We start from the raw sequence: 23,386 nt of genomic DNA, 5'->3' as shown, positions 1-23,386 counted from the left end.
GAGATTGATGGAAAGAAGATGCAGGTTGTTGGCACAGCTTTGCCACTGGCGGGGGGTGACAATTAAAATTCTGCAGCAGCACAAGCAACAGGATGAAGGGACAATTTGGGGAGGAGAGGAGAGAGAGGGATTAGGTGACGAATGGGAGCTCACCTGCTAATGCCACCCCTAAGAATTTAGTGTTTATGTATGTCTGTGTTTGTGTGCATGTGCAGATCTGAAAAGATGCCAGCACAAGAAGTAAATTTAAATTGTATGTATTTCTAATTAAAGTTATAAGCCATGAGAGTCACTCATTACACTGCACATTACACTGATTTTACTCTGTGCTATACTGGATTTGCCCAGCTCAAATGTTGTGCTATTACCGCCCGAGGAAAGCAGGGAGTAACCTGAAATGTATTTAAAAGAAATGTTTGTGCACATTTTGTTTTGAATATGGCAGTAGTAATACATAAAATAATGATCAAATGATGGGGAGGAGCAGTATAACCTGGCATAGCTCCAGATGCACAGAGTGGTCAAGCACATTTTTGGGTATGTTAAACAGATGATTCGGGTGTCTGGATCGAAGTAGTTGAGTGATTCTGCACAGTTCCGGCAGAGTGAGCCAGATCACGTTGGTCTGCTGTATCTTTTGCTGTATAGCTCTCATAACCAGCCCCCAAGATCGTAACTGTGCTGTGCAAATTGCATTTAGTGCAGATTTTGTTGGCATGTTTATGCTGTTGCCTGTTCTGCATAATTCCTTTAGCAAATTGGGTGCTAAACCAGCACAGAGAGCGTGTATCAATAAACAGTGTTTATCCGGTTGCATTCATTTTTTAATTTTTAATTTTTAACCTATTCTCCCAATTTGGAATGCCAAATTCCCATTACTTAGTAGGTCATCATGGTGGCACGGTTACTCACCTCAATCCAGGTGGCAGAGGACAAGTCTCAGTTGCCTCCGCTTCTGAGACAGTCAATCCGTGCCTCTTATCACGTGGCTTGCAGTGCATGACACCGCGGAGACTCACAACATTTGGAGGCTCATGCTACTCTCTGCGCCCCACTGAGAGCGAGAACCACTAATCGTGACCACGAGGAGGTTACCCCATGTGACTCTACCCTCCCTAGCAACCGGGCCAATTTGGTTGCTTTGGAGACCTGGCTGGAGTCACTCAGCACACCCTGGATTCAAGCTTGCAACTTAGTGAATTCACCCTTCTGTTTGTTTGAGTTGACTTGTGTACATTTCTAATCATTTTACATTGACTTCAAACAGGGCAATCAGAATTGAGAGCCGAAACTATATGTTTATAAAATGACATTTGGATCAGCATGTGTTTATTTTGCTCTAGATCTGCATAAATGCATCATGTGAGTATTTTAGCCAAGCGCACTACATGCAGTATGGTAGTGAATATGAATTTCACCATGTTATGTAAACTCCCATTCCTTGTAAGAATGGTGATCACAGTTCGATGGAGGTCATGCATTTTAAACAAGATGTTCTGGGCTAGAAATCACATGGAGATGCCAGTCAGGGGCTAGAGGATCTGTGAGGAAAGGAGAGCGCCTAATTTTGTGTGATAACTTTCTTTTTCTGCCTCGGTGAGAAAGTGAATGCTCACACTGATCTTCTGACTCGACTGGAAGTGGAGGAAAATCGAATTCATTAGAGGTCATTACTTTCTTCAATATGCCTTTCTTTCCAGTTACTTTCTCCTATCTCTGCTTTATATGCAGAGACTCTTAAGTAAGCCATTTGTAGATTGATTCCCCTTTTTGGACTCAAGATGGCGCCGAGTATGGCTGCTGCGTTGCAAGCTCCGAAACAACATTGTAGTTTTTTGTTTGTTTTGTTTACAATTCTTATGTTTTTTTGTCTTGGATGTCTACGACCTATTGCCTTATTGTCTACGACAGACACTTTTGGACATTGGTTCTGCAATTACACACCGTAAACCGGACTTCAAATTCCTCAATGCCGACCCGCTGTTTTCAAACACACCAGCGGAGCCCTTTGTCTGGGCTGCCCAGCTGCAAAAATGCAGAAGGAAAAGGGGAAACAGAGCCGGCGTTCTCATCAGAGTAAGACATTGCGCAAATCGACCCCCGCTACCCAGTAATCTACTGGCAAATGTTCAGTCTCTGGACAACAAGCTCTGCGAGCTGAGAGCGCGGATCTCTTTCCAACGAGAGATGAGGGACTGCTGCATTATCTGCCTTACAGAAACTTGGATGTCTGCGGAGATTCCAGACTCAGCCATTGAACCCGCGGGGTTCTCCGTGCACCGAGCGGACAGCACAAAAGACCTCTCAGGTAAAAGCAGAGGTGGTGGTGTATGTTTTATGATCAACAAATCCTGGTGTGATCAGAGGAACGTACATTCTATCAAGTCTTTCTTCTCTCCTGATCTGGAATTTCTCATGCTTCTGTGTCAACCATTCTGGCTACCGAGGGAATTCACAGCGGTCATTATCACAGCTGTATACATCCCCCCACAAGCCGACACTGACCGGGCACTCAAGGAACTGTACGGGATTATAAGCAAGCAGGAAGCCGTGCACCCTGAGGCCACGTTCATTGTGACCGGGGACTTTAACAAAGCCAATTTTTAATCAGTTGCACCAAAATACCACCAACACATCAGCTTTAACACACAAGGGGACCGGGTTTTGGACCATTGCTACTCTCCCTTCAGGGATGGCTACAAATCCCTCCCCCGCCCACCATTTGGCAAATCGGACCACTCTTCCATTCTGCTTCTGCCCACTTACAGGCAGAAACTGAAACAGGAAGCACCCACCCTCAGAATGATCCAGTGTTGGTCGGACCAATCAGACTCTATGCTACAAGACTGTTTTGATCACACAGACTGGGAGATGTTCCGGTCCGCTTCTGATGAAGACATCGAGGTGTACGCTGATAGCGTAACGTGTTTCATCAGAAAGTGCGTAGAGGATGTTTTTCCATCCAAAATAATACGGATCTACCTGAACCAGAAACCTTGGATTAATAGCGATGTTCACACGGCACTTAATGCGTGGACCTCCGCTTTTAATTCCGGGAATGCGGAGGAGCATAAACAATCCAGTTATGCCTTCCGAAAAAGAGCAGCAAAACACCAGTACAGGAACAAGATTGAAGGACAGTTTAACACCACCAACTCTAGAAGCATGTGGCAGGGAATTAATATCATCTTCTCATCGACTTTACAGGGAATAAAAACTCCGCCGTGAACACCGCTGCCTCTCTCCCGGATGAGTTAAATACTTTTTATGCACGGTTCAAGGGAAATAACACAGCCCTCACAGAGAGAGCTCTCACAGCCGAACCTACAGAGGTTAGTTCGCTCTCCTTCTCTGTAGCAGATGTAATTCGATCCTTCTGAAAAGTGAATATCCGTAAAGCCGTGGGTCCAGATGGCATTCTGGGCCACATCATCAGAGCATGCACGAACCAACTGGCTGGTGTATTTACGGACATTTTCAACCTTTCCCTCTCTTTGTCTGTAGTCCCCACATGCTTTAAAACATCCACCATTGTGCCTGTACCAAAGCAATCCAAAATCACTTGCTTAAATGACTGGCGCCCTGTTGCTCTGACCCCCATCATCAGCAAATGCTTTGAGAGACTAATCAAAGATTACATCTGCTCTGTGCTGCCTCCATCACTGGACCCATTGCAGTTTGCTTACCGCAACAACCACTCCACTGATGATGCCATTGCATCTACAATACACACTGCTCTCTCCCACCTGGAAAAAAGGAACACTTATGTGGGAATGCTGTTTGTAGACTACAGCTCAGCATTCAACACCATAGTGCCCTCTAAGCTTGATGAGAAACTCCAGGCTCTGGGCTTAAACAGCTCGCTGTGCAGCTGGATCCTGGACTTCCTGTCATCACTGACCCTCAACCCTGGAGCCCCGCAGGGCTGTGTTCTTAGCCCACTCCTGTATTTCCTGTACACACATGACTGTGTGGCAACACAGCTCCAATGCCATCATTAAGTTTGCTGATGATCTGACGGTGGTAGGTCTGATCACTGACAATGATGAAGCAGCCTACAGAGAGGAGGTGCACACTCTGACACACTGGTGTCAGGAGCACAACCTCTTCCTCAGCGTCAGTAAGACAAAGGAACTTGTGGTGGACTTCAGGAGAAGAGAAAGAGAAAACAGCCCCATCACCATCAATGGAGCACCAGTGAAGAGAGTCAGCAGCTTCAAGTTCCTGGGTGTCCACATCACTGAGGAACTCACATGGTCTGTCCACACTGAGGCCGTTGTGAAGAAGGCTCATCAGCACCTCTTCTTCCTGAGACGGCTGAGGAAGTTTGGAATGAACCGCCACATCCTCACACAGTTCTACACCAGCAGTGTATAGAGCATCCTGACTGGCTGCATCTCCACCTGGTACGGCAATAGCACTGCCCACAACCGTAAAGCCCTGCAAAGGGTTGTGCGAACTGCTAGATACATCATCGGAGGTGAGCTTCCCTCCCTCCAGGATATATACACCAGGCGGTGTGTGAAAAAAGCTCGGAGGATCATCAGAGACTCCAGCCACCCGAGCCATGGGCTGCTCTCACTGCTACCATCAGGCAGGTGGTATCGCAGCATCAGGACCCGAACCAGCCGACTTATGACGGCTTCTTCCCCCAAGCAATCAGACTTTTGAACTCTTGATCTCTCACAATCGATATACATCAGCACTGCACTTTATTAATCTTATTATCTCACACTGGACTGTCATAAATTATATTCTCTTAACAACACACTGGTAACTGACTATAAACCGACAGCCTTAATGTCGATACAGTACAATACAACCTACTGTACATTTTATATATACTATTTTTTTTTTATTGTATAATGTGTATTCTATATTGTGTGGATTGTATAATGTACATTGTATGTTATTATTTGTATATTGTGTTGTGTGTAATTATGTGTATATTAGATTTTTAATTGTGTTGTGTAAATTTGATGTTTATTGTAGATTGGTATATGTCTCATCACTGTCACGACTGCTATGTTGCTCGGAACTGCACCCAAGAATTTCACACACTATTGCACTTGTGTATATGGTTGTGTGACAATAAAAGTGATTTGATTTGATTTGAAATGTGTAAACACTGTGGCACTATCAAAACATTGCTCTGTTTGTTTGATCATCCCGACCAGTCCACGATAGGAAAATTGGTTTTATCAATGGCGTAAGATTGGGGCAGGGCTATCAGTTTGAGCAATTAATGGCAAATGGGGGCCATGTTTGGGAAAACCTGTTGAGGCACCAATATTACATGCTTTACCTTTAAGAACAGCTTTGGAACAAGGTTGTATCTTGGACTCATCAGGTGTTGGTGGAAATTAAGATTTAATGTCATAAGAGTTTTTTATCAGCAAGATGCTACAGCAGCCTCTCTCATCACTCTGATGTTTAAAAATAATAATAAGAAGAATTCTATTGTCCTTGTGGAGAGAACAGGGTTATATCTCAGTGCATTGTGCTCTGACTGTTCCCCTGTGTGGATGGAGCATTCAGCGTGTAACCTGGTCTAAACTAAACAAAGATTAGAGCAACCTCTAAGAGACCCTTAAATGCTCAGTAGCACCTCAGTAGGTGCATTTGGATTTAGCGGCACTAGCATGATAAAAATCCTTAATTGGCAGCACTAATCTGTGTGTTTTGAATAACAAACACTTCATTGAGCTGAGCTGAATGACGAAGTGACATGGCACGACATGCCCATGTTGCTGCCTCTTATTCTGGACATGGCCATTGAAGTGAAAACAGGATTACATTCTGATAGTGGTTTAAATCAGCTAATTTTCTCCACAAGAACACATTGCAATTCTTCTAAACTAATTTGAGAGCGGAGCACTGAACATTGTGATTGAAAAACTTTACACATTCAACTTCGCATTTTGTTCACTTGGGGTTGGTTATTCAGCATCCAGTTTTACAGGATAACACCAGGCATGATATGATAAGAAATAAAAGTGACAAACGAAAAAAGCTCTTCCATGAACATTTTTGGTTTTATTCTAATCAGCCACAACCATGAAAATCACTATGAATGTCAGGACATTTTGCTGATCTCTAGGTATTTTTTTCTGTGTTGTCATGCTGGTAGCTCCGCCTACAGTTGAATAATCATTAGTCCAAATTACCACTCCTCGTAAATGTATATTAAACATTGTGTGATTGTGTGGTGTTGTACAGCAGTTTAATGTTCAGTGGACAGACAAATTACTTGTCGTTGGAAACTTGTCGCATTGTGCCTGTTTGCTAGCGATGCAGTTTGCAAACAATATCCATATGAAAGTTTTTGTTAAGTTGAACTTTTTTGAAGTTAGGTACAAATGAACCATTAAAGTACTGTAGTTCATACAACTAGTGTGCTAGATTACTTCTGAAAGCCATGAGATAGCTTTGTGTGAGGAACTGACTGAAATTCACTATCCCTTTAACTGAATGTACTATCAGGCTTTCATATGTTTAACAGGTGTGACATCACTGTTCTGAAATTAGGTACTTTTCATAATTGTCAGGTGAAGAAACAGCTTTCATTTAGGCAGGTCTGAAAAGGCCAAAACCACAACCAATCTGAATAGTGTCTGACTCTGAGTTAAAGCACACTTGGCTTCAAAGAGAATCACAGACTACTAATCTCTGCCGTTATCAGGAATCTTAATGTCTTATCTTCTCTTGCACAGCAATTAACCCTACGTTGATTATCATCAATAACTCTTCATAGAGGACACAAAATCATTATATTAGATGACTTCAGTCCCTTCCAATCCCCTTTTATATGACCATGTCCACTTTACCAGGAAAAATTGATGTCATACTGGCCCTCCTTCCTGTTGGAGAAGGTGGTCTGATTATGTCTACGCTCATGTCTACTGTCAGCTATAGCTTTGCTTCACACATTTCCCCTATAATATTACAGTGTAAGTAAGGATTTTCCAAATCTGTCTGTTCCCTTGTCTAAATATTCACAGGTCTGAATGTTTTAACAGGGTTTAATGGAATTCACTGAAATGTTAGACTGTTGTTATTTGCAAGTTCTCTGGCTGTCAGGGTGTGTACACACCAGTGTGACATTGTGAGATGAGGGAAAGAATTAAGATTTTCTCTCTCTCTCTCTCTCTCTCTCTCTCTCTCTCTCTCTCTCTCTCTTCGTGTGTGTGTGTGTGTGTGACAAATTCAGCTTGCTTATGTTCATAAGGCATTTCAGCTGAGGTAAATGTGAAAATTTGTCAAATAAATTAATACATTTCATTTCAAGGTGATTTGGTCTGTGATCTTAATCTTGAGACTGTGATCGTAATGCATGTCTCCATTAGGTTAATCTTGTGTTATTTACACAAAATGGTACTGTATATGTCAGAGATTATTATTTAAGCATAGTTTTGCATGTTTATATGTGCATGCTTATGTCATCAATATTGTCTTTAGTGTCACTTTTAGATTGATCAAAATCTTGAGTACATTCCAGGTTGCAACACACTCTCACGGTGAAATTATCAGGATTCATACGACTTTTCTAAATTTGGCTAATTCGTATGCTAACGTGTGACTGCACTCGTTTGAATTCCTACGACTTTCACCACAGCCAATGATGTCGTTTCCATCTAATTCGTGACAATTACTTGCTTCTGTCACACACAACTGCTTCCTATCATGTTTACACACTCTACTGATTGGTTAAGTTTAGATAAGGGGTTTGGTTTATGGCATAATATTAATAAGTATGTGCTTAACGCCTCGTGCGCGGAACTCGTGCTTACGCATTAGACATCCGGGAATTTGCTCGTGATGAATTTGTACGAGTTTATGCGAACAACATACGAAATAGCCAACTCGTAAATTATGTACGACTTTTCATGAGATCTAATTGGTACATTCTAAAAATGATAATATATGAGAAATAAAGCTTTGTTTCAAAATCTAGTGAGCTGCCTTGCAGTCTACTGCCTACATAGGCAGGTGCCTTCTAAGACAGCATCCTAACCATCATGGAACCTCATAAGTGTCACAGGCAAGATTTTGAAGTTAATATATTGCTACGCTCTCTGTGCGATACTCTAAAAAGCATAAAAGTTAGGGCTATCGATTTAACATGTTAATTTAATGTGATTAATTATATGATAAATACCACATTATAAAGTAATGCATTCATCATTTTCTAAATTCCATAATTAGGTATGTTCCTACCATCGGAGCAATTCAAGGTTGATATAACACCTTTTAACTGAACAGCACACCCTTAATCACCGTCATCCAGTGATTATGTCAACACATTCATTCACCAGAGGGGCTACAAATGAGACGAGATGAGACACTGTTCCCACAGCTCTCCAGAGGTCAGTGGATCCCGGCCACTGCACACCTCAGAGCAGAAATCAGTTTCATTTCTCCTCCAATTCTTTTCACAGCAGAAGTTATTTAGTTGATCCAATCCCAAGCAAAGAAACCTCCAACTGCAATTTCATTTTCAGTTAAAACGCTGATGTAGACTGGAATGGCATAGAACTTGTCACATTTTTCAATTGAGGTGCTTCCTTGTGCTTCAATGTAGTTTACACTGATAGCACTATATGCAAATAGCTGCTTAAATTCAATGAACAGACCTGCAAATTCAACAACCCAGCCATACACATTTTCATAAAAACATCAACATGCAGCAATGAAAATTTTGTCAAATTGAATGTGCAGCCGAGCGACCAGGCAGACATTTTATGACTGTAAGCAAATAGTGTGCTCCTTTAACAAGTATAAGACGACTTTTTCTATTTGAATTCAAAGCATTTCCATATGTTTATCTCTAAGAGACTACAACCCTCAGGATGTATTATAACCAGAGGAACATTTGTTAATCTACTGAAGGAGCACTGGCATAAAGATCATACAATGATGTTCAGGGCTTTTTTTTTACATCAGTTGAGGCTTAAGATACACCGCTTGGCGTTTGACAACATGAAAGAGGGCATGTTTTGAGTGAAAGAGAGGGAGAGAGAGAAACGCTTCAAAAGTGTGAAGCCACATTTAAACCTTCCCTTCAAAGCCTGAAAATATATAAACATGCTTAGCATGCAATACCAGAACAGTACATGCATGTTCCCTATCTGTCACTCACTCGAAGTTGTGTCGATGTAGTGACACTAGGGGTCACTCTTGGGAGCCCCAAACACCTCTGATCTTTGAAAAAAGGCCAATGGGAATTGGCGAGTGGAATTTGCATGCCACTCCCCCGGACATACGGGTATAAAAGGAGCTGGTATGCAACCACTCATTCAGATTTTCTCTTCAGAGCCGAGCGGTTCTATTCATTGAGCTGAATTCTCCATGATATTCATTCACCTCCTCTGCTGGATTCTTACGGTGCATTTCAGCGGCTTCTCCCCCTCTGCACCGATGCAGTGCAGAGAACGCCCCTGGGCGCTTCGGCAGAAACAAACAACAAAAAGAGTATATTCTAAAAGAGTATATTTTCTTCACTAAAAGAGCGGCACACACGGAACATCTTTTTAAAGATGCCTTTCCGTTTGTGTGTTATTCTTGGTTGCGGTTGTTATCTCTCGGCTTCTGATGGCCACAATCGTTGTCTTACGTGTCTGGGCACTGCCCACACGGAGACATCGTTCGTGGATGGGTCTTGTCCTCATTGCAAGAACATGACCATGGCAACGTTGCAGTCGTGGCTTGCCTTCGTAAGAAAGCAAGCCACCCCAGTGGCTCCCCGCCTCGGTCCTTCTATCTACGGGTATGAGGCTGCAGTGGTTAGCACTGGGGGCGATTTGGGGACCTCAATGGGAACACCTCCGCTGGGTATCCCCCCACGGACCTCCCATTCCTCATCATGCTCGCTTGCCCCAGTCGGGCTCTCAGACGAGACCGCTGGCTTGTCTCAGGGCGAATTTGACCTCTTATTCGGGACCTGGGAAGACAATGAGCTCTCGAGCGCAGCATCGGAGAGTGGGCTCGTTCAGTCCGACGCGGAGGCTTCGGCTGGGCTTCCTCCCTCGGGTACAGTCGCCCAGTCGCAGGCCGACACGGAGCTGGCTGACATGCTTGCCCGGGCAGATGCGAGCGTTGGGTTAGAGTGGAACCGTGCACTTGTGCCCGCAGTGTGCCACCACCTGGCGTGGGCGCCTGAAGCTCCCGTCCAGTCCCTGACGGACTGCGGGGACGATATACTTCGTATATCTACGAACCTATGGTGGGTATCAGGAGCCAGGTAAGTGCTTCAGTGTCCCTCGACTCAGCACGGCCATGGGGCTCAAGCCCCCTTGACGTGGTGCCTCAGGCTCCGCCCCGCCGCAAGGCCCCACGCGCTAGTACATCCAACAATATTGTCCCCTTGGTCCCCCTTGCCCGGAGCTTGGACGTGTGGCTCGCGCTTTCCAACCCGTTGCAATGGCTGATCCAGACCGTCCAACTTGGCTATGCGATTCAGTTTGCCAGGTGTCTGCCAGGGTTCAGCGGCGTCCGCTTCACCTCGGTGAAGGGCAAGAATGCTGCTATCTTGCGTGCGGAAATCGCTACCCTTCTAAGGAAGGGTGCGACAGAGCCTGTCCCTCCAGCCAAGATGAAGAAGGGGTTTTACAGCCCCTATTTCATCATACCGAAGAAAGGCGGTGGGTTGCGTCCAATCTTGGACCTGCGAGTACTGAACCGATGCTGATGCAAAAATGCATTCTAGCGAGTGTCCGACATCAAGATTGGTTCGCAGCGGTAGACCTGAAGGACGCGTATTTCCACATCTTGGTTTTACCTCGACACAGACCCTTCCTGCGGTTTGCTTTCGAGGGCCGGGCATACCAGTACAAGGTCTTCCCCTTCGGCCTGTCCTTGTCCCCTCGCATCTTCACGAAGGTCGCAGAGGTAGCCCTTGCCCCGCTAAGGGAAGTGGGCATTTGCATACTCAACTACCTCGATAACTGGCTGATCCTAGCTCACTCTCGAGAGTTACTGTGCGCACACAGGGACCTGGTGCTCAGGCACCTCAGCCGACTGGGGCTTCGGGTCAACTGGGAAAAGAGCAAGCTCTCCCCAGTTCAGAGCATCTCTTTTCTTGATGGCAGTACGCCTCACAAACAAGCGTGCACAGTCGGTGCTGAACTGTCTGAAGGTGTTCAGGCGGAAGACAGCGGTTCCACTGAAATTCTTTCAGAGGTTCCTGGGGCATATGGCATCCTCAGCGGTGGCCAAACCGCTCGGGTTGATGCATATGAGACCGCTTCAGCACTGGCTTCAGACTCGAGTCCCGAGATGGGCATGGCGCTGCGGGACACATCGCATGGTCGTCACGCTGATTTGTCACCGCCTCTTCAGCCCTTGGAACGACCTAGCATTTCTACGGGCAGGGGTTCCCCTAGAGCAGGATGCCTCCAAGACGGGCTGGGGCGCCGTATGCAACGGGCACGCAGCCACGCCCATTGCATATGGCGCCCCAGCCCGTCTTGGAGGCGTCTTGGAGGCGTCCACATTAGCTCATCAATTGCCTCGAGTTGTTGGCAGTACTGCTCGCCCTGCAGAGGCATCAGCCATTGATCCAGGGCAAGCATGTGTTGGTTCGGACAGACAACACGGCAACGGTGGCATACATCAACCGCCAAGGTGGCTTACGCTCGTGTTGCATGTCACAACTCGCCTGCCGTCTCCTCCTCTGCAATCAGCAGCACCTCAAGTCGCTGCGAGCCACTCACATCCTGGGCGACCGCAACACTGCAGCAGACGCGCTGTCACAACAGGTTACACTTAGGGGAGTCCACTCCCAGGTGGTCCAGCTGATTCGATTTGGAGTCGATTTGGTCGAGCACAGGTAGACCTGTTTGCTTCCCGGGAATCCTCCCACTGCCCGCTTTGGTATGCCCTGACCGAGGCACCCCTCGGTATAGATGCGCTGGCACACAGCTGGCCCCCAGGACTAATATGCATTTCACCCAGTGAGCCTACTTGCACAGACCCTGTGCAAGGTCAGGGAGGACGAGGAGCAGGTCATCCTGGTAGCACCCTAATGGCCCACCCAGACGTGGTTCTTGGACCTCACGCTCCTCACGACAGCCCCCAACCCCCCCCCCCCCCCCCCCGGCGAATTCCCCTGATAAAGAACCTTCTGTCTCAGGGATTGGGCACCATCTGGCACCCGTGACCAGACCTCTGGAACCTCCATGTCTGGCCCCTGGACGGGACGCAGAAGACCTAAGTGGCCTACCACCCATGGTGGTAGACACAATCACTCAGGCTAGGGCTCCCTCTACGAGGCGCCTGTATGCCTTGAAGTGGTGTCTGTTCGCAAAGTGGTGTTCTTCCCGATGGGAAGACCCCCAGAGATGCGCAGTCGGATCGGTGCTTTCCTTCCTGCAGGAGAGGTTGGAGGGGCGGCTGTCCCCCTCCACCTTGAAGGTGTATGTAGCCGCCATTTCGGCACATCATGATGCAGTGGATGGTAAGTATTTGGGGAAGCATGACTTGATCATCAGGTTCCTGAGAGGCACTAGGAGGTTGAACCCCCCCAGACCGTGCCTCATTCCCTCATGAGATCTCTCTGTTAATCCTTCGGGGACTACGGGGAGCTCCCTTCGAGCCGTTGGAGTCAGCCGAGCTAAAGGCACTCTCTCTGAAGGCTGTCCTCCTGACTGCCCTCACTTCCATCAAGAAGGTAGGGGACCTGCAGGCCTTCTCTGTCAGAGAAACATGCCTGTAGTTCGGTTCGGGCTACTCTCATGTAATCCTGAGACCCCGACCGGGCTATGTGCCCAAGGTTCCCACGACCCCATTTAGGGATCAGGTGGTGAACCTGCAAGCGCTTCCCCAGAAGGACGCAGACTCAGCCTTGGTGTTGCTGTGTCCGGTGCGCGCTTTACGCATCTATTTGGATCTCACGCAGAGCTTTAGAAACTCCGAACAGCTCTTTGCCTGCTGTAAAGCATTAAAAAACTTGTTTTTTATTTTAAATCCCATGAAATCATATTATTGCTTTTTGTGTGGAACATCCCAAAATTTAAGTCAGGAATTTATCATTCAGTCCAGTGGTTCACTGACAAGAACTGGCTTAAAAGAACAATTTGTTAATGAACCAGACACGTCCGAATCACTGACTCTTTAACAGCGTTAACAGCTCACTGAGGGAGACTTTTATTAGAGAATAATGATTTAAATTTCTGTCTGTTTTTAACACAAAAGTATCAGATGACTTGGAATATGAAGCACAAGTCGCATAAGCTATTGTTTTTTGGTGTACTATTTCTTTAAACTTTTAGGCTCTGTACATTCATTCACAAGCTGGTTTTCTAAAGTCAACCACCAGAGGTGCCAATGTTCACTGCTTCTGTCATTATGGGCACTCTTCAAAGTTGTGAGTGCTGTGTTTTTATAAAGACATGTTAGTGTGCTGATTCATTCACACATACACTCTAGACTCCTGGAGTCTTGGCACACTGGCTATGGGTCGACCGCTTGTACTCTATCCAGCATGCTGGGCAAAACAGTCCAAAGTTGAATGTGAGCACAATGTTTTATCTCAGTTCAATTATGCCATGGTGCTATAATTAAAAAATGTACTGACAAACTGTTGAATTTGATTATGACTTTGCAGTATCTGCATATGTTTGGTTACATTTGAGTCTACTGTAGAATTTCAGTACATTATCATCTGAACTGTTTTTTGTTTTTTTTGTTTGTTTGTTTTTTTTACATTTTTGTTTGTGTTTTATTTGTTTTTTTGGTTAGCTGTAAGTAAAATTTCAACCTTTTCACTTATTGTGCTGGATATTTATTGTTTAACATAATGATATGTGTGTGTGTGTGTGGTCCTGCTAATACACATGCATGTTATAAAGTAAATAAACAGCCAATGCCTCTTTTAACTGAAAGACTGGAATTCATATCTTACACATTAACCATTATGTTTTCTCTCTTTCTCCTTATACTGTTGCTGCTAATTTTATATGGATTAATATCATCACACAAAGCCTACTGGTGCCGATTTGTATCTCATATGTGACCAGTCCTTTGCTAAAATAAGCCTCCCCTACCTCTTTTTTTTTTTTTTTTTCAGCTTTCTTTTGCGGCCACAACCCCTGTGCTGGCAGACAGGAAAAAATACCCAAACTTCTTCAGGACGGTTCCATCAGACAATGCTGTGAACCCTGCTGTGGTGAAGTTTCTCAACTTTTACAACTGGAGTAGAGTGGGAACCCTGACCCAGGATGTCCAGCGGTTTTCTGAGGTATGTCGAGGAAAATAAAATTACTTCAAATTTAGGGCACAGACCTGCCCTGGACTGCTAAGTAAGACAGACTAATATTACTTATCAGAATTTGAACTTCTGAAATATGTTTTAGTATTCAGGCAATTTAACACTGAATTTTTTTTAAATATTGTTTGTGTTCAAAATAGATCAAATTTTTTCTTCATAATTACCAGCATTTAAATGAAAATAGGATGCAAGTCGAAACATTTTTCTTTAGGAGAGTAGATGTTTCAAGGCACAAATGTTTCAATTATTCTTTATATTCTGTTCATATTTAGAAGTTTCCTTTATACTTCTAAAGTATTCTTATATACTATACCTTTATACAACAACCTATTTGGTGTTGACTTTGGGTAATATAACAGTCAACCTAAAATGTTAATAGAATGTTTGTTGATCGCAGATGTTATGTTTTCTGTCCTTTATCTTGTGAAATCCATCTGACTGATATGAGCCCTTATCATTGGCCCTATTAAGTATTGAATATTGAGATATTTATAGCTCTACATAACCAGCTCACATGTCCACCTTTTTGGAAGAATGGTTCTAAAAAAAACAAACATCAGCCATAATTTTTTGTTTGAGTGTGTCTTTATTTTTTGTTCTCTTGTTTGTATTTCAAATGAATAGACAGTCTAATTCTCTTGCAGAATTCAATATAATCCCATCTCATTGACTAAGATTAAATAAAAGTACAATTTAAAGCATTTAGCTAGACAGGATGAGACATTAATACATAATATTACAGATTGTGTTATGTATGTGTATTTATTGTAAGCTTCTGGAAATTCCCTCCTCCGGTAGGACATGTAGTTGAAACCCACCTGGGGCAAATAGATATTAGCATGCCTTTCTCACACAACTGCACCATAGTAACCGCATGCTGTCAGAATTCAAAGTATTCCTGAGGCAATAGATCTAGAGCCAAGATCGTCATTACAGATCCACCTAGTCATGGCTCAGTGGTACTGCTTTTGCAAGTAAATCCTTTTGGTTTTAGATCTATTTAACACTGCTGTTTTTTGTTGCTTTTAGAAAGTGTTGTACAGTGCCCCAGTAGGCAATGTTTCTAGCTGAAGAGAACTATTATTTCTCATGTCAATTTACTCCAAAATAATTGCTAAGATCTCAATCGTTTGATTGGATTCTTCTAATTATCCACTGCAAAAACCTGTATGACTTTCTTTCATCTGTTGAACACAAAGAGATGTTAGGCAGAATATTATTGACTGACAGCCTTAATCACTTTCTCTTTTTTGGCGAGGAGCAATATTCTTAAAAATTGGACCTCATAACAGGTTTGAAAAAACATATTTTGAGGAAACCCTAACCCTTTAATAGATTAATAGCCAATTTTTCCAATGATTTTCAGATGTGAGCTTCATTAACATAATCGCCAGCCAGGCGGATGGAGATGAAGCGCACATTAGTGTCTTTCAGGGGGAGGATGTTAATCACTTGACGGTCAAGACTCCCTGCTGAGTTAATGGTTCTAGCAACAGAAAAGCACATCAAAACTGTTAGAAAAAATATTTCTGTCGCTGAAGTGGTGTCTTGTGTTCTCGTCAAGTGACCAATGAGCTTCTTCAGCTGAAGAACTGACAAGATGTTGCTGATCTGAACTTTTTCATTGCACTCAGCTGAATATCACCACAAATGCTGATTGTAATCCAAAGTGATTCTGTCACCAAGCATTTTTCTTGCCTTTTTTCCAACACTAAAATAACATCAGAAAGCAGAGACACAAACGTCTGTATAATGCAATTTCTTTGCTCAGTGAAAGCTGCATATGGACATACGCATTCTACATCAAACCTCAAGGGGATAAATATGCAATCACGCGCTTTCACAAGTTCAAGTTTAAGTTTTACGTTCCAGCCACATACAGGTATACAGTGGAACAATATTATGATATTGAGGTAAATTACTCCATGAATCTCACCTGGCTCATTTGGAGCATTTGTTTCAGAACCTTGTGCGTATTCTCCCTTGGTTCAGTTCGCATAGGCATATATGAACACAGAAATCACACTCAGATCCGCACCAAAACAATTGGTCCCAGACCACCTGGACGAGGTGGCACGATTGCTTCTCTCTTTTGGATAGTTACAGAACAGACAAAGGTAGGATGGCGTCAGTAACTTTATGACAGAAATAAACATTGCTTCACTCTTTTAGTGTGTGTGTGGGTGCGTGCACAAGAGGGATAAAGAGTGAGCTCAACTGTGAGAACAGGTTATTTTCAATGCACAGATAAAGCAAATGGAACTAATGATGGATAAAAAGAACCACAACAGAAATTTTACAACTCATACTCATCCGTGTGTCAGATAAGGTTTACTTGCAGGGCAACCTCTGACTGGAATGTGCATTCTGTACCATGCGGAGACTTTTGCATAACTGTGACAAACAATACTCATTTGTACCTGTAATCAATTAACATTCTTACAAGTATATAATTTTAACCGATATATCGACGTATGAGCTAAGTCTTCTAAATGAAGAAGCAGCAACATTATATTTTAGTCCCTGCTTTGGAACAAGTCAATTAAGCTACAGGTCTGAAAATGCCCTAAATCTGTCAGGGGTGAGTGTAGGAGTGTAGACTCCAAAGACACTGGCTAAAAAAAACAACAAAAAAAACATATCCCATTGAAGCACTAGTTTAATTGTTTTACAAAAACTCCCCTTCTCACCCCCAACTGGAATGCAGGACTTGATGGGCTCAGCCAGACCTGCCACAGAAAAAAAATGTCAATGAGGCAGGCCTGGTTATAGCCCAAGCCCGAGGACAAAGCTAAAAACTCCAGTGCATACTCCCTCACCGACTGGTCTCCCTGGTGGAGATCAAAAAACCTAGTAATGCACAGAGGAGCGGGGTTTAGAAAGACTAATCCCTGCTGGGTCCAAGTCTGGTCAGATCGTTACGTCAGGGGTGAGTGTGGGAGTGTCGACCCAAACGCAGGAATGAGATAAAAATATCTAAACAATCAAAAATGGAACAAACTCTCACAAGGGAGACAAAGACTGAACCAGGTAAAAAAAAAAAAAGCAAAACTACACAATACAAAACACAAACTCACAGGGGAGAAAATAACAGGAGAAAGCAAAAACTGTCAGGAATGAAACAAATACAAGACTGCCCAAAAGATAGGAACATACATGTCAGATTGTTTTGTTAGTCTTGTGAACGCCGTCCATCCGGACGGCGTTCACAAGACTAACAAAACAATCTGACACAAGAGGGAAGAGGGCAAAATATATAGAGGAGCACACATTAGGTACAGGTGGAGGCAATCAACATAACAAGGACTAGACTAACAAGCGGGTGTGGTTAGGGGAACGAGGCGGAGCAGGCAGAGCATATGGCTGGCAAACACACACAGCCAAGTGCTTGCAAAATAAAACATTGACAAACACAAAACAGTCCAACAGGGGTCATGCCAAAATTCACTAAACAGTTGCGGCACTTTTGCGTGTGATAATTGAACGCAAGAATCTGCGTCTAATTCACTAACTACCCGTGATCTATTTTAGCAGGTGTAATCAGCACTGAAATTGTTCTGGGTCCCAAGGTTATAATTGTAACAGGCATTTGTGTAATTTGGGTCATATAGCTGGACACCCTATATATATATATATATATACCCCCAATTTGTAAATAATAATTATAATTGTTAAACAAGACCAACTGACTTTCATTACAGATATTACAGAAAAAGAAAACACATAATTCTGATTTAAGGATCCTTTTTTATTGAACTTTAACCCCAAAGTCCTCTTTAGTGCATTTGATTTGACATGAGAAAATAACTCGTCACAACTCTGAAAACTGAACATTAAACTAAACTCTATATCAATTCCAAATGAAATGTAAAACAAATCACTGATTGACAGTGTAAAACATGAGTCAAAAGACTCTGTGTGTGTGTGTGTGTGTGTGTGTGTGTGTGTGTGTGTGTGTGTGTGTGTGTGTGTGTGAGAGAGAGAGAGAGAGAGAGAGAGAGAGAGAAATCAGAATAAATTACTGGATATTATATTATATTATATTGTTTCTTTTCTCTTTGTTTTAACCTTATGCTTTGGCAACACAACAAACAGTCATTCCAGTTGAAATAATTTAAAAGTAGATATGAAATTACTGGGTGTTGCTGACATCTTCAGACATCTTCAAGTTCAAGCAGCAATTTCCTGTTGATCTTGAGAAACACACTCTGCTCCAGGGATGTAGTTGCCCGGTTTCTCAATCCCGATGTTAACTGTCCACATATGGAAAAGATGCGCTCCACAAAAGCTTGTGAAGCAGGAGCACACACTAGATCCTGTGCCACAGTGACAAGCTTTGGATACAGAGCTCCTCTCTCTCTCCAGAATTGCACTGGTGACTGTACAGATACTCCTTGCATGACCTCTTCCGGGTATTTTCTCAATTCTCCTGCTGAACTTTCATCTCTGTTTGCTGGGCGTGAGAAGTTTGTCTCCAAGCGATATGCAAGGAAACAGTACTTCTGCAGAACATCGCAAGAGTTAGGAGGAGTTTGTGTTGGAGGCCCAAAATCTGCTGAATTTTCCTAATAACGACTCATGGCCTGTTATCCTTGTTTATCCAGTCAATTACAAGTGATTCTGCTGCCCTCCTCAGTGGCTCTAATTCTGGAGACTGAAGAATAAGGGAATCACGCGGATCCATAAGGCATGCTGCTGCTGTGTTGGAATACATTTTGTAGACATGGGATTTAAAACAAAATCAAATCTGTCACGCAAGGAATTAAACAGAATTTGTGCAAGTAGCTTTCCTGCTTCAATGTTGAGCAAACATGGCACCACCTCAGAGATTGACTAGCTGTCTGTTTGCAATTGATCTGAATGAACTGGAAATGGTTCCAGTAGTTTAAAAAGTTGCTCCAACATCATCCCATCTGGCACCAACAATCATGTCACTTTCCAAATTACTGAGATCACATTTTTCCACATTCTGATGGTTGATGTGAACATTAACTGAAGCTCCTGACCCGTATCTGCTGATTTTTATGCACTGCACTGCTGCCACGCGATTGGCTGATTAGATAATCGCATGGATGATTGTTGGTGCCAGACGGGCTTGTTTGAGTATTTCTGTAACTGCTGATCTCCTGGGATTTTCACACACAACAGTCTCTAGGATTTACTTCAAATGGTGCCAAAAGCAAAAAACATCCAGTGAGGGTCAGTTCTGCCGATGGAAACGCCTTGTTGATGAGAGAGGTCAACAGAGAATGGCCAGACTGGTTCGAACTGACAAAGTCTACGGTAACTCAGATAACCACTCTGTACAATTGTGGTGAGAAGAATAGCATCTCAAAATGCTATTCTGAGATGCGGGTTGGCGCTGTTTTGGTGGCACGAGGGGGACCTACACAATATTAGGCAGGTGATTTTAATGTTGTGGCTGATCGGTGTAAGCCTATTGGACAATTGTGCACCAGAAAAAATATGTTAAAAATAAACAGTTTTCACATTATTTCAGAATACCAATAACATCTAAAATTAATGTGAAATGGAATAACTTTGAATAACATTACAGATTAATCATTCACATTAAAACCAGTAACATGCATTAAGAAAATAATATGGGTCAAATTTAATGTTTAGGCTACTTAAAAAAAAATAAATAAAAAAACACTACACCTTAGCATGACACTGGCAGCATGCCGCTCGCATGACTAAAAACTGTTTACATATATTAAACTTAATGAACAGGAATTATGTCGATCACACAGAGCTTAAAGTTGCAGTATGTAAGATTCAGAGACCCTTGTTGTTAATGACACCTGTGGCCGTTAAGTGAACTGCAGCCAGCACCTGTTGCTCGTGCTCGTGCTCGTGCACACACTCCATAGGGACGCGAGCATCGGCCAAAACAATGACGTAATGTACAAAGAGACTGAACGTGATTCACCAGCATCATGCTGACAGATGAGGTAGCAAACTTTGAGAATGTATATTATATTTGACCCTCCAGTGCTGGAACAGGGCTAAAACAAAGTGTGGATATAGGTCTGACTATGCAAGACTGTAGTTTGAAGTAATCACTTTTCTTTGCATGATACACTGACTGCATTTATACGATAGCCTGTCGGCATTAGCTAGCTAGCCAGCTTTATCAATAGCTGTTAGCTAAATTTGGTGGATGATGACAGTAGCTGTTTATAAAATAGACTGTACATTATAAATATGTTGACACAATTAAGTATTGATGTGATTCCATCACAACTGTCATTTTGATATAATCGATGCGCTATTGTATTATAATAATAGAATATATATATTTTCTATATAACCAAGTGATGTTACACTAATGAATGGGTCTTTTTGCATTATCTTGAACATTTTCTAGCATTCATTTCATGTGTTATTGTAGTTTAGCTAAAATTACACAGATCAATCCTTATGGCACTATATTTCACATGCTTTGCAGTTATGTAAGCTTACCTGTCCAATAAGAAGAACGCCAATTCAGGGTCGGTTTTGATCCCCAAAACTGAACGAAGGTCCCTCCAGTAATCAAATGCCCTACCGATGTTCACTCTAGTTTTCGCTCGACCACAATCATGTTCCTGCTTAGCCAGATGGTATTCAGTAGATAAATGTTTTTTTTTTTTTTTGGCTTACTCTGAGTTCGTGTTGGAGTCGGTGTTGTGCTGGGAGCTGGCCGTTTGCTGGATGCCATCTCTAAGATAACGTTACCTAGTGTTGCAGTTTGTTGACGCTGTTGAATAGCAGAAGAGAAGCACTGAGGCAAGGCTCTTGGGAGCGTGCATAAACGTCACATACTTTGGATTTTCCCGGCAAAAGTGACCCACTCCCTTCGCATGAAAATCAGTCTACAGGCTTTAATAGGCAACCTAGGATGTCCAGGAAGGGCTCATTTTTTAAGTTGCGTTACAAGCCGTTCACACATTGGCAAAAAAAAGGCGAATATTACATGAAAATTGTTACATATTGCACCTTTAATTTGTATATAACCCCCCAATACTAAAAACATGCAATTTGATTAATCATGTACATAAATATAATACTGGATATGGCCTTGACAATTTGACATATTTTGAGCTATGTTGAGCTTTTATTTTTTTGCTTAATAATTTAATAAAAAGCATTATAAATATGAATACATTCTATATAAATGATTCTAGCAACATTAAATCTCATCAGTCTTAGATTAAGGTAATCCACGGAGAGGCAATAATATCCAGCTGGATATATCTCCGGAGAGGTAATGGGGGTTTAGAGGTTTAAGAAACATATCGCAACAAAAACTAAAACTAAATAATTTTTAGGATTAGTTTTATTTTAGTTTAGCTTTATCAGAGCCATGAAAATGTATTTTAGTTTAGTTTTAGTTTTTCCATTTATGTTGGTTTGTTATTTTTATTTCAGTTTACGAAAAAAAACCCAATTATATTTAGTTTCAGTTTTCGTTTTAGTTAAAGCTACACTATGTAACTTTTGGCCCTCTAGCCGTTAAAAAATAAAACTGCATGTGTCTTGCGGAAGAACATTGTTTTGGTAATGACGCAAGTTGTGCTTCGGCTCTGCTCCTCTGCGTGGATCAATGTTTGAAAGAATGAAGTATGTGTGATTACACAATTATACATAAAACCATATCAGTAAAATATCTTACCTGTTGAGTAAGAAAAAAGCCATCTCTGGGTCACTTTTAAATCTTTTCAGATCTTGGAGTTGTACACATCTGAAGAGCCAAGCCGATGTTGATTCTTGTTTTATTACTGACTCTGTCGCTTTCCCTTTTTGCTTGTAGACTCTGCTCTGTTCGGGGTTTCTTTGTTTTTACAACCGGTGATTCCCTGGAGGTTTGCCGTTTTGAATGATCCATGGTCAAATTTTCTCGTTCGTTGTGACAACAAACTTTCAGCTTCACGCTATTTCCACACATGCGCTATAGTAGCCGGAGCTTATTTTCTCTGTGTGCATGATATCAACACGCGCGGGCGAATGACACATGTATGCAATTTCCCGCAAAATCCATCCCGACAGCTCTAAAATATAAATCTTTATTATAAGTTTATCAAAGTGTATTTGGGAAAAGTAAAGACATGGTTTGGAAGATGGATTTTTGTAGCACTCTCTCATTAATAACATTTTGTTGATTTTTAACAAAGTTTTAACAATAATAACCTTGGTCCTGATTAGTTAAATGAAGTCATTGTCATTCCTTTCCACACAAACACACCTCCTTTCTATGTAAATTAGGCTCATTGTACATTGCGCTTCATTCACAAAAATTGTCTGGTGCAATTCAGATCGCGCTATTACCGCCAAATGAAAGTAGGTGGTAAAATTTATTTTATTTAAAAGAGATGTTTGTGAACATTTTCAACCGATCATATCAGCAGTACTTAATCAAATAATCATCAAATGATGGAGAAGAGCATTATAACCTGGCATATATCCAGATGCGCGGTGTCGTCAAGCAAACGTTCTTCATGTTTAAGAGATGATCCTGGTATCTGGATCAAAGTGATGCTGTATAGTCCTGGCAGGGTGTGTCAAATACGGTGGTCTGTGGCATCTACCACAATGAAGCGCTCCGATTCGGACCACAAGATCAGAGTTGTGCGTGCATATTGCATTCAGCAGCTTTTTTTGGCCGCATTTGCGTCATTGCCTATCTGCACAATTTCATTAGTGAATCGGGTGCTAAACCAGTGCAGAGAGTGCATGCAAAAAAAAAAAAAAAAAAAAAAAAATGCCGCTTTTACCGGCCGCAATTTATTCTTTGTGAATCTGTCCCTCTAATACAATTGTTTATGCTCACATGGTACATCTGTTGTTATTTCGGTGAGCTCCTCATGACTGGGAATTAGAGAAAGAGAGTTGCGATGAGTTGGTATGTTTGTCACCACTCAACCATTTTGTTTCGGCAAGTGTGTCACACCTCCTACTGAAGAGAGCGAGATCTCAGCAAAACAGTTTGCATGTGTGATACCCTCTGCCCTTGATGTATGTTTTGAAATTTTTACTGAAAAAATAAATCAGAGATATATATTGAGGATCCCATCCCCTGTACAGAAATAAAACTATCAAGACTAAACATCAGATCAACTAAAAAGAAATAGTAAAAGC

General features: G+C 42.5%; 1 protein-coding gene across 1 annotated transcript in view; it reads left to right on the top strand.

Moving 5' to 3' along the window:
- The window catches only part of LOC127420807 (gamma-aminobutyric acid type B receptor subunit 2-like), a 382,579-nt gene that overhangs the window by 209,215 nt on the left and 149,978 nt on the right, over window positions 1–23,386 (top strand). Inside the window, exon 3 of the mRNA XM_051663355.1 lies at window positions 14,066–14,236. Coding sequence (XP_051519315.1) covers window positions 14,066–14,236 — 171 coding nt within the window. The remainder of the gene's footprint in view (window positions 1–14,065; window positions 14,237–23,386) is intronic.

The sequence above is a fragment of the Myxocyprinus asiaticus genome, chromosome 30 (genome assembly GCF_019703515.2).
Source record: "Myxocyprinus asiaticus isolate MX2 ecotype Aquarium Trade chromosome 30, UBuf_Myxa_2, whole genome shotgun sequence".
Classification (NCBI taxonomy): domain Eukaryota; kingdom Metazoa; phylum Chordata; class Actinopteri; order Cypriniformes; family Catostomidae; genus Myxocyprinus; species Myxocyprinus asiaticus.
The sequence above is the reverse complement of the archived record's forward strand: the minus strand, read 5'-3'. Positions and strand labels throughout refer to the sequence as shown.